Source organism: Brachionichthys hirsutus, chromosome 11 (genome assembly GCF_040956055.1).
Source record: "Brachionichthys hirsutus isolate HB-005 chromosome 11, CSIRO-AGI_Bhir_v1, whole genome shotgun sequence".
Taxonomy (NCBI): domain Eukaryota; kingdom Metazoa; phylum Chordata; class Actinopteri; order Lophiiformes; family Brachionichthyidae; genus Brachionichthys; species Brachionichthys hirsutus.
This window is the reverse complement of record NC_090907.1, coordinates 11142723-11154334: the sequence shown is the minus strand read 5'-3', so window position 1 is coordinate 11154334 and position 11612 is coordinate 11142723. Positions and strand designations below refer to the sequence as shown.

At 51.3% G+C, this 11612-nt stretch overlaps 2 protein-coding genes across 2 annotated transcripts in view; both read right to left on the bottom strand.

Moving 5' to 3' along the window:
- ulk2 (unc-51 like autophagy activating kinase 2) overlaps window positions 1-9677 on the bottom strand; it is a 20806-nt gene extending 11129 nt beyond the window's left edge. The window contains 6 exon segments of the mRNA XM_068745792.1: window positions 2267-2286; window positions 2402-2438; window positions 3248-3280; window positions 5738-5779; window positions 5937-6029; window positions 8179-9677. Coding sequence (XP_068601893.1) covers window positions 2267-2286; window positions 2402-2438; window positions 3248-3280; window positions 5738-5779; window positions 5937-6029; window positions 8179-8268 — 315 coding nt within the window. The 5' untranslated portion in view covers window positions 8269-9677.
- Window positions 9678-10162: 485 nt separating this feature from the next.
- Window positions 10163-11606, bottom strand: tmem97 (transmembrane protein 97). The gene is made up of 3 exons (XM_068745904.1): window positions 11566-11606; window positions 11357-11501; window positions 10163-10678 (listed from the first exon to the last, which is right to left on the bottom strand). The coding sequence occupies exons 2-3, from the start codon at window positions 11454-11456 to the stop codon at window positions 10407-10409; spliced, it is 372 nt and encodes a 123-aa protein (XP_068602005.1). The 5' UTR covers window positions 11457-11501; window positions 11566-11606; the 3' UTR covers window positions 10163-10406.
- Window positions 11607-11612: the final 6 nt, after the last annotated feature.

The following is an 11612-nucleotide window of genomic DNA, read 5'->3' as shown; positions in this document are numbered from 1 at the left end:
AGGAGGAGGAGCCCTTTGTTATAAACACAGCGCTAACCCAGGAGGAGGAGCCCTTTGTTATAAACACAGCGCTAACCCAGGAGGAGGAGCCCTTTGTTATAAACACAGCGCTAACCCAAGAGGAGCCCTTTGTTATAAACACAGCGCTAACCCAGGAGGAGGAGGCCTTTGTTATAAACACAGTGCTAACCCAGGAGGAGCCCTTTGTTATAAACACAGTGCTAACCCAGGAGAAGCCCTTTGTTATGAACACAGCGCTAACCCAGGAGAAGCCCTTTGTTATAAACACAGCGCTAACCCAGGAGAAGCCCTTTGTTATAAACACAGCGCTAACCCAGGAGGAGGAGGCCTTTGTTATAAACACAGCGCTAACCCAGGAGAAGCCTTTGTTATAAACACAGTGCTAACCCAGGAGGAGGAGGCCTTTGTTATAAACACAGTGCTAACCCAGGAGAAGCCCTTTGTTATAAACACAGTGCTAACCCAGGAGGAGGAGGCCTTTGTTATAAACACAGCGCTAACCCAGGAGAAGCCCTTTGTTATAAACACAGCGCTAACCCAGGAGGAGGAGGCCTTTGTTATAAACACAGCGCTAACCCAGGAGAAGCCCTTTGTTATAAAACACAGCGCTAACCCAGGAGGAGGAGGCCTTTGTTATAAACACAGCGCTAACCCAGGAGGAGGAGCCCTTTGTTATAAACACAGTGCTAAACCCAGGAGAAGCCCTTTGTTATAAACACAGTGCTAACCCAGGAGGAGGCCTTTGTTATAAACACAGCGCTAACCCAGGAGAAGCCCTTTGTTATAAACACAGCGCTAACCCAGGAGGAGGAGGCCTTTGTTATAAACACAGCGCTAACCCAGGAGAAGCCCTTTGTTATAAACACAGCGCTAACCCAGAGGAGAGGCCTTTGTTATAAACACAGCGCTAACCCAGGAGGAGGAGGCCTTTGTTATAAACACAGCGCTAACCCAGGAGGAGGAGGCCTTTGTTATAAACACAGCGCTAACCCAGGAGGAGGAGGCCTTTGTTATAAACACAGCGCTAACCCAGGAGAAGCCCTTTGTTATAAACACAGCGCTAACCAGGAGAAGCCCTTTGTTATAAACACAGCGCTAACCCAGGAGGAGCCCTTTGTTATAAACACAGCGCTAACCCAGGAGGAGCCCTTTGTTATAAACACAGCGCTAACCCAGGAGAAGCCCTTTGTTATAAACACAGCGCTAACCCAGGAGGAGGAGCCCTTTGTTATAAACACAGCGCTAACCCAGGAGGAGGAGCCCTTTGTTATAAACACAGCGCTAACCCAGGAGGAGGAGCCCTTTGTTATAAACACAGCGCTAACCCAGGAGAAGCCCTTTGTTATAAACACAGCGCTAACCCAGGAGGAGGAGCCCTTTGTTATAAACACAGCGCTAACCCAGGAGGAGGAGCCCTTTGTTATAAACACAGCGCTAACCCAGGAGGAGGAGCCCTTTGTTATAAACACAGCGCTAACCCAAGAGGAGCCCTTTGCTATAAACACAGCGCTAACCCAAGAGGAGCCCTTTGTTATAAACACAGCGCTAACCCAGGAGGAGGAGGCCTTTGTTATAAACACAGCGCTAACCCAAGAGGAGCCCTTTGTTATAAACACAGCGCTAACCCAGGAGGAGGAGGCCTTTGTTATAAACACAGCGCTAACCCAAGAGGAGCCCTTTGTTATAAACACAGCGCTAACCCAGGAGGAGGCCTTTGTTATAAACACAGCGCTAACCCAGGAGAAGCCCTTTGTTATAAACACAGCGCTAACCCAGGAGGAGGAGGCCTTTGTTATAAACACAGTGCTAACCCAGGAGAAGCCCTTTGTTATAAACACAGCGCTAACCCAGGAGAAGCCCTTTGTTATAAACACAGCGCTAACCCAGGAGGAGGAGGCCTTTGTTATAAACACAGCGCTAACCCAGGAGGAGGAGGCCTTTGTTATAAACACAGCGCTAACCCAGGAGGAGGAGCCCTTTGTTATAAACACAGTGCTAACCCAGGAGGAGGCCTTTGTTATAAACACAGCTGTAACCCAGGAGGAGGCCTTTGTTATAAACACAGCGCTAACCCAGGAGGAGGCCTTTGTTATAAACACAGCTGTAACCCAGGAGGAGGCCTTTGTTATAAACACAGTGCTAACCCAGGAGGAGGAGCCCTTTGTTATAAACACAGTGCTAACCCAGGAGGAGGAGCCCTTTGCACGAAGCTGCAGTGGTAACAAGAACCACACAAACGGCCTACGTAGACAAACACAGTCACGCCTGGAAAATAGATGCATGACCCACATTTAGTCAAGATGACTCCAACCCTGCTGCATAACGATTGTGTTTGGATGAACGATCTGTGTGTGTTTGTGTGTGTGTGTGTTCTGCTTACCTTGCAGGTAATCAGCGAGATCACCTCCGTTACAGTACTGTGGTGTGTGTGGAGGGGGGGGGAGAAAGAGAAAAACAAGCCATCAGCATTAGTGTGTGTGTGTGTGTGTGTGTGTGTGTGCGCGTGCGTTTCACAGATGTTTTGCAGGCTCAGAAGTTAATCTGAATTATTGCAGGTTTATCAGTGACGACTCGTCAGTTTTCCAGAAGGACAACAAGTACCGACATGAAAGCTGGACGGCCCAGCAGGCTGAAGGACAGGCAGCCGACTAGACGACCAATCAAACTCGAGTCCACTTCCTTGGCTCGATTTGCTCCGCCCCCGTCTTCGGTTCGCCTCGGCTCAACCCGCGTGCTCAAGTTACAAAAATCTGTTCGACTTCCGAGGCATTTTAAACGCCATTATTTTGTTCGGCTACCGAGTCGTTCGAGAACCGAGGTTCCACTGCGATTCCTAAAACCGGACTCAGCAAGCGCCGCTCAAATTCTGATTGATCGACTGCTATTTGTTAAGCTGAAAATAGAACTACAAAAACAGCTGCTGCCTTCGAAACACAGACGTCCAAACATGGACCAAAACAAGCCCGAAGGGAGGGAACGGCGTTCCTAGAAATGCAGGAGTGTGTTTGTGAGTCACGCTTTCGGCTCCGCCTTCGGCCTTCCGAGAGGATTGGGAAATGAGCGGAGAACGTTTGGGGGCACGCCAGGCTAAGAGGGGAGACGCGGTCACAAGAGACGATTGATAAGGAAGGGACAGACTCAGAGTTTAGCCAATCGTCTATGACGCTGTTCATAAAGCGAAGGCTTCGTGGCTCCAGTGGAAACACAGGCTCCGCCTTTTACATACCTCCATGACCAGGAACACAGAGCTGGGAGTTTCCTGGAAGAGAAGAGCGACAGAATCAGTCACAGGAGCTATTTACCCTGCAGCAGCTGACCGCTCACACACACACACAGCAGGAAGTCAACACCAGCGTGGATAAACATGCGGAACACGTGCTTGAGCAAGCAGAACGCCGGATGTGGATCAGGGCTTTAAGTGACAGGAAACAGAAGATCACATCTGGGACAACTCTGCTTCACTAAATGTTATAATTCATCGGGAAAATAAACAGGATATTAGTCAAAGAACATCTGTACACGAAAAGTACGTCATAAAATCAGCGGCGATAATAAGAGTCTCTTACAAACAAACAATTGATCAGACGTGATCAAAGTCAAACGCAGATAAACTAAAACTGGACAGGAAGTCCAGTCAGACGGGATTAGAGGAGGGACAGACCCGATACCAACATCTGAGGACTCTCGTCCTCACTAACCTGCTGACTAACCTGCTCACTAACCTGCTGACTAACCTGCTCACTAACCTGCTCACTAACCTGCTCACTAACCTGCTCACTAACCTGCTCACTAACCTGCTCACTAACCTGCTCACTAACCTGCTCACTAACCTCATGAGCGACAGACATCCGCACAAATGAGCATTTCTAGTCCACAATAGAACAATAACGTAATCCAGTAATCCATTAATCCAGTAATCGGCCTTGAAGCCACTAAATCAATAGAAGAGTACAAGATGAGCCGACCAACCGCTGCAGCCCTGTGGCAGGTCACCTGACACGCGACCAGCTAATGGGCTTGTTTGTGTGGTCAGTGAGTAGCTCAGGTGGTTTCCCCATCGATGACAGGCAAGGGGGGGGCGGGGGGGGCAGCATCCATCCTGTGTGTGTGTTGGGAGGGGGGGGGGGGGGTACGAGTCACCACGGGGGTGGCTGATGGGGTCACTTTTAAGAAACGCTGCTGCGTGGCTGCTTGTGTGCCCCCGTCAAGAAGGGAGACGAGTTTTCACGAGGCAGGTGGGGGGGGGGGGGGCAGGCGCCGTGTGCGAAACGCCTTCACAGGAAGTAACGGCTCACAGCCGCTCCAACTGTTCACAAGCGCTAAACTTCCTTCAAAGGACTGACGCAGGTCTCCGGACGGCAAACCCTGAGGACGCGGGACGCTAAAGGCTAGCTGTTTCCAAAAGCAAACCACTTCCATGCAACGCGACGTAAACAGCGGCTCCGTCATCAGAACCTCGGGCCGTTTCAGAAGCTACTTCAGAACCTCGGGCCGTTTCAGAAGCTACTTCAGAACCTCGGGCCGTTTCAGAAGCTACTTCAGAACCTCGGGCCGTTTCAGAAGCTACTTCAGAACCTCCGGCCGGACACAAGCATGTTTTTCTCCCCAGATAGGAGCCCGCATGAGCTGGATGAACACCGCCGCTGGTTGGCCCTGCTCCAGGAGAAACAAGTTACGTAACAACACGGGGGGATGGGATAGGGTCACACTGGGAGGGGGTGGTGAGAGAGAGAGAGAGAGAGGCTATCTGGAGTAAAGTCTGCGTTCTGATACAGGCAACAGCAGCAAAACACCAATTATGAGCCGACTGAGGACAAAGGTTCAGCCGGGTGTCGTGTTAACTTGGACACTGTCATCATACAGCCACGTTGTGTACCGTCACATGGTGTAACAGGACATCCCAGCTGAGACGGGACAGGCGTCAGGTCAGGTAAACACACGGCACACTAATGCACCGCTGAGGTGAGAGCTTCACCTGCGTCACGGCAACAGCCATGAAGAAAGACGCGTGTCCTGAGACCGGCCTCAAGTCCTACTGGGCCGATCAAACACAAACCAGACGGCTCCGAGTGCGTGCGTGTGTGTGTGTGTGCGTGTGCGTGTGTGTGTGTGCGTGCGTGTCATTGAGCAGCAACAGTTGCCCCCACAGAGCTTCTGTTCTTCTGTTCCAGCCAGTTAAAAAAAAAATCTGAAAAGCAAAGTTGTGTGAAGGAATGAGGGAGGGAGATAAAGAACGATTTCTAGGAAACCTCTGAAGGGATCCAAGAACACAAATAGGAGAGTGTCAGCAAGGATGAAGGGAAAGGTCTACAAGACAGTGGTGAGGACAGCCATGATGGACGGCTTAGAGACAGTGGAGAGGACAGCCATGATGGACGGCTTAGAGACAGTGGTGAGGACAGCCATGATGGACGGCTTAGAGACAGTGGAGAGGACAGCCATGATGGACGGCTTAGAGACAGTGGAGAGGACAGCCATGATGGACGGCTTAGAGACAGTGGTGAGGACAGCCATGATGGACGGCTTAGAGACAGTGTCTCTGAGGAAAAGACAGGAGGCGGAGCTAGAAGTGGAGGAGATGAAGATGCTGAGGTTCTCCTTGGGAGTGACCAGGTTGGACACGATTAGAAATGAGACAATAAGAGGGACAGTGAAGGTCAGACGTTTTGGAGACGAGGTCAGAGAGACCGTCCTCTGGCTTCAGGTGAAACGTTACCTGGACGTCGTAGAGCGCCACGATGTTCTCGTGCTGCAGCTCCTGCACAGACACAGAGCGGAGAGATCAGAGGCAGGTCATGGAATCACGCCTTCCATCAGGAAGTCGAGGCTTCTCTGCAGCGCACGGACAGACTCACGCCAGATCAAAGCCGGGAGACAGATCACAGGCACGGAAGGCAATTAAGTGTCACGCTCACCTTCAGGATTTTGATTTCCTTGCCGAGAAGGATCTGAGACTTGGACAGGTTCTTCTTGTTAATGTTCTTGACGGCCACCTCCCAGTCCGTCTTCTGCAGGACACAAAGCGGGACGGAAAGCTTTCAAACAACAACAACAAAGACCAGCATCGAATGTCCTCACATTCTGCGGTGATGTCATCACTGCGCAGCTCCGCCCACTTCACCTGGACAGAGCCAGAGATGCAGAAAGACGCAGACATGCAACAACCGCCGTGGACGCACACGACCGCCATCAGAATAAAACGCACAATGCAGCGCTGCGAGTAAAGAAAATATTAAAACCCGTTTAAGGATTCAAGAATCTGTTAGAAATACACATCAATTCACATTTACTTTTCATGGTTGGTGTATAAAGGTACCAAGAACAATCTAGAACCTTTTGGTGCTGATCCAGATCACCATGTGGATCCAGTTAGGAGGAGGAACGAGCTGCTCGGGGGAGGTCTGTGCTCTCTGAGTGCTTTTCTACTTCTATTTGTGATTTAGCAGGTATTTATAATACACCGTCCATCCTGGAAAAACATATACGTGTAATAATATCGGATTTAGAACTTTGTAAGTTATTTCTGAGAGTAAATTACAGAGTCTGCTCTGCAGGCTAGGAGCGGGCTAGAAGGACAGATGAGACTTAAACCGTCTCCACAGCATCAGGTCAGCCGAGCGAGCCCGTGGCGCCGGATGACGCGCCGGATGACGCGCCGGATGACGGGGCACCCGGGTGGCAGCCAGCCTGCTCAGTCCGCAGGCTCAGAGGGGACAGGAAGACACGTACCGGGCTGAGATCACGTTTCCTGATGAGCTCCAGGTCCCGATATAAAAAGACTTCTGGAGCTCACGCGAGCTGCAGGGCTCTCAGGACACGCTAACGTAGCAAGGAGACAGGAATGACACCGGAGAGCGGCCACGCCCTCGACAAAGACACGGTCTAGACAAACAGGAAGGAAATCTATGAATAAAAAAAACATTCCAAATGACTCTCGCCACCGTTTCAGCGTTCGACGACGGTGAAGTCGTGGAGACGTCGCAACGTTAGCGTGGGAATGCGAGTCGTAGCGGAGAAGGACTCCAACAAACAAATATTCGGGTCCGAGTCAGGGATCTGCTGGAAATGATTCTTTGAGCAAAAGGCTCGTTTCTCAGGTTTTTGGTTGAGAACTGGAGAAAACAGCCTCAATAACTCTGGAACAGAAAAGGGCCGGAACATGTTTGTTATTCCTGATGAAAGAATAGACTTTAACGGGTCGTTTTTTGATGTAGTCCGAGTACACTCTCCTGTGGGTCTTAAATAGGGGGAAACGGCTGGCATTGAATGAGTTAATCAACAGATGAATTAAAAAGGAGCCGAAACATCTGAGAGAGTAGCATAAGAGGTCATGTGATGCAACAAGTGGACTCGATGGGCAGACGGGAGCCGAGTTCACGAGTTCCCTCTCTCCTCTCCGGACATCGTCTGAAAGAGGTGAACTCAGACGAGTCTAAAGTACACAGGAGAGTACCCGATTATACTGCCTTACTGCTGGCTGAAGTCTTTACACAACTTGTTTATAGTAACCGGGAGGTCGCATGATCCACGACGTCAGACACGCTTCAATACAAACACAAACGTAGAGAACCGTTGCCGAGCAACGAGAGCGTTCAGGCTCGTCTCCACTCGGACGGAAAACATTTTGATGCTCCAGGACTTTTAGGAGAACTCTGAGGTCTGATGAGACGACGGTCGACGCTGGTGGCGGCGCGCCGGTCGGGGGGCGTTACGCGTTTCCACACACGGGTAGCATTTGTTTTGGTCCCTTAATAATAATAAAAACCTTCATTTAAAAAAATGCATCTTGTGCTTGTTTGTGTCGTCAAGTGTGACAAACATAAAAACCGTCACACCGCTGTAACCCGAGACGTCCGGATTTAAACCGTAAACAAAGAGCAGCTGCTCCATCGGGTCACGCGATGGCGGCGCAGTGGTTGAGAGGGTCGTCCCATGATCGGGAGGTTGGCGGTTCGAAGCCCAAATACTAAAAAGTATTTAGTATTTAGCTACGAACAGCAGCCGTGAGGGTCGTACGAGCCAGATTAGGAGACAGGAAACCCCAAATGTACGACTGTGTTCATAATCCAGTGGATTACAGATTACAGTGCTCAGTCTGAAGTACCCCCCCCCCCACCCCCACCCCCCGGGGCTGCATCCGGCGGGCGGTTCGTTTACCTTCCGGTGTCTTCCTTTAAACACCACAGCGAAGGCTCCGTGTCCCACCAGGTCCTTCCTGCTGTACTCGAAGTCCCCCACGGCCTCCATGGTGCCGGTCCAGAGGACGCTGGACGCCGCTGGATGGACACCGCTGGACGGACGCCGATGGATGGACGCCGCTGGATGGACGCCGCTGGATGGACACCGCTGGATGGACACCGCTGGATACACGGTGAATGCTGCTGTCAGTCCAGAGTCCAGACTGTCCCCCGGTCCCGGTCCCGGTGCTGCTGCTTCTTCTAACGCTGCGGGTTTACTCCATGACGGGCTCTCTGGGGACTCTCATTGCGTTAACAGGACATGATGCGCGTGCACGCCCTCTGGTTACACTGCCTGCACCGAGACGCTGTCCCCGGTCACCTCACCTACTGGGGGGGTGGGGGTGGGGGGGGGCAGGCTACATTATGCCAACCCAGCCGAGCATGACCACGCAAATGCTGCAAGCAGACGCAGACATCGAGCTAGCTGCTAGCTGCTAGATGCTAGCTGCGCGGTGACGTAACCCCCGTGGCTGCACCGAGCGTCATAGCTGCTGCCCGACGCAGGTCCCCGGAGACATTGCTGAACAATGACGTCACCAATCCCGTTACGTTGTGACGAGAATTCTCACTTTCCAAGACGCGCAACGCTGCGCGTAAAACTAGCAAACATTAGCGCGTTAGGAAACAGTCCGTGTCAGCATTCAGGGCGCCGAACCAATGTCAACACGGAGATGTTGTTCCTCCGAAGGGGCTTCGACCGCGTCGCCTTCGACAAGACGTCTGATTCCATAAGACGCATTTAGGTCCTCTTCTGTTCGCTGGCTAACGGACGCGGTTTGAGGAGTCTAAAGTCAGCGGCCAGGTCCCCGCGGCCGAGCCGGTCTGCACGCTCCGCTGCTCGGGTTAGCAAATGACAGCTAGCGCCACCGCACTGCTGTATGAGAGATCCCTCCGCGGCGGATTCCGCTGCGAGAGATAGTCCCTCCGCTGAAACGCCATGGGAAAAGTCGTTTCTGGTATTGTGCAAACAAAATGAACAACTTTGGAGGTGTACATATATATGTATTTGTAATTTTTAAGGTATTCTTGGATAACCAGGTGTTGGAGGGAGCTCCTCTTCTGATTACAGAGCGGCACGGTGGCGCAGTGGGTAGCGCTGTTGTTTCGCAGGGTCTTCAGCTTCACTTGAGAGGCATTTAAATGACCTTACTATGAGGAGGGCGAGGCATGAAGAGCAGCTCCAGGACGGGATTCAACACACAAGAGTCCAGCTAGGTTTTATTTGTGAATGTGTACTTTTCTTTTAGAAAATGAGTCACACAAAAAAGAGAGATTTTACTTTCACCATGGTTTGCAACTGTTCAGGCTTGAATTTGAGACTAAAATGAAGGGAGATCTTATTTAAGACTGAAGTGAATTCTGGTAAATCTGGATTTGGTGTTCCAGAGCCTGAACTTCATCCGTCCTGTTCCGACTGTGACCATTTCTTCTAGGCCTCTTGAAGTCTGACGGCGGGCCAGAGCAGACCTGGAGCCGGTTTAATGTTCTGTTCTGTTCTCTGTGCCGTCGTTAGATCTCTGAGGCTGCTTTCAGAAACCACAATGAACAGAACGTTCTTTTAGCTGCAGCTTGTTGCCAGCTCACCCGTGATTCATCGCTGTCACAGACCAGGAGCGTCTTCTGAATGTACCTGGCTGTGCGTTTTACTCCGGATGGAGTTCAGCTTCAGATCCGACAATAGAGTCCATGAACATACCGGTAATCAGAAGATGAGCTCACGGTGCGTCTGAACCTGCAAGGCCGGCGGCGAGAGATCAGCAGTCTGGGGAGCTGAGCGAGCATCGCCGTCCCGCCCTTTGCTCCTGCTTGCAGGAGGTGCTGGGTGCTCTATGCCCTCCGTGGCAGAACCAGAACCCCCCCCCCCCCCCCCATACACACACGTCTCAGAAAACAGTTTCTGTAGTATCAGGGAAATATCTCGAATCTTCCTTGATTCACCCCTTTATTTATTTCAGATATATAATGAAACAGTTAAAAGAGCGTTTACTGTCTGGCTGGTTTCATCAGGTTCATCTAAAGATCAGTCGCTCAGGTGTGTGTGTGTGCGTCACACACAGCCAGCCAGCCAGCCAGCCAGCCAGCCCGCCGTGACCCAGTGACACCCCAGCAGCCGTACGTCATCTAACATCATGGTTCTGTTACCAGTCAGTTCGTCTTGGACTTGGACGACACGTTTCCAGACGTGCAGGCGGGGCTGTATGAGGAGGACAGGAGCATGGTGAGGAGCAGGAGCAGAGGCATCAGCAGGTAGGGGGCGTATACGGAGAGCAGCAGGCCGCGCTCCCGCAGGGTCCGGGGGGCCGGGTGGGCTTCCAGAGGAAACTCGTGGAACAGGATGTGACCGAGGACGGGGACCAGCGTGGTGGCCGCATGGACAGAGTAGAGGACGGCGGGAGTCCTGATCCACCTGCAGCCACCTGAGAGACAGGAACACACAGATCGACCCAGACACTGAGCTCTTCTTCTAAAATATCAGCCAATGGGGATTAGTGGGTCCAGATTTTATTCCATTTGGAACCAGTAGCTTTAATAATGTATCACCCATCTAGAAGTAATAGCCCCGCATTGTAGCCAATCGATTAATCAATCACCATCAAGGACATTAGCGGGTTGATGTTTTGTAGTTTTCAGGCGACCAGTTCTATCAGCTGATGTAATGGTGACATCACAGTGAAAGATAAAGATAAAACCCTATAGTTAAAAATACTTTGAACCGCTGTATCAATAGACCGTTTTAAATTTAAAAAGCTTGGATATATATTAATACATAAATAATAACACTTAATAAATGTATAATAATACATAATAAATATATAATACTGTATTATTAATACATAATAAATGTATAATGGGGCTTAATCATCTTCAAACATGAAGAAATCCTCCATTAGTGAAATCATGTTATTGAAAGGCGATCCAGTCACGTGACGAGGCTCCGCCTGTCCGTGACCTCTGGTGACGTCAGGTGGAGAGCGCGCGCCCTGGAGCTGAGCCTGTGTCCTCGTGTCCTGACAGCAAACATCCAGCAGAGGTCAGCTGTGAGCTGGTTTCTGCGAAGGCTCCCTTCAGACCGAACATCCCGCCGGGCTACCGACCTTTCAGGAAGGCGACCGCCGCGACGGGGAAGAACGGCAGCTGGACCAGGGCCTCGCAGAGGACCAAGGACCGGAACCACTCCGGGGGGTCCACAAGCATCGGGTCCCGGAAGTCCTCCGCATACCGCCTCAGAACGTCCCTCAACTGGAGGACACAAGTCGCGTTACGTCACAGGACGGGAGGCTGCACGTCTCAGAAGAGTCTTTACCTGCTGAGGAAACACGTGACCCGGAAGCAACGCCTGGAGGTCAATAA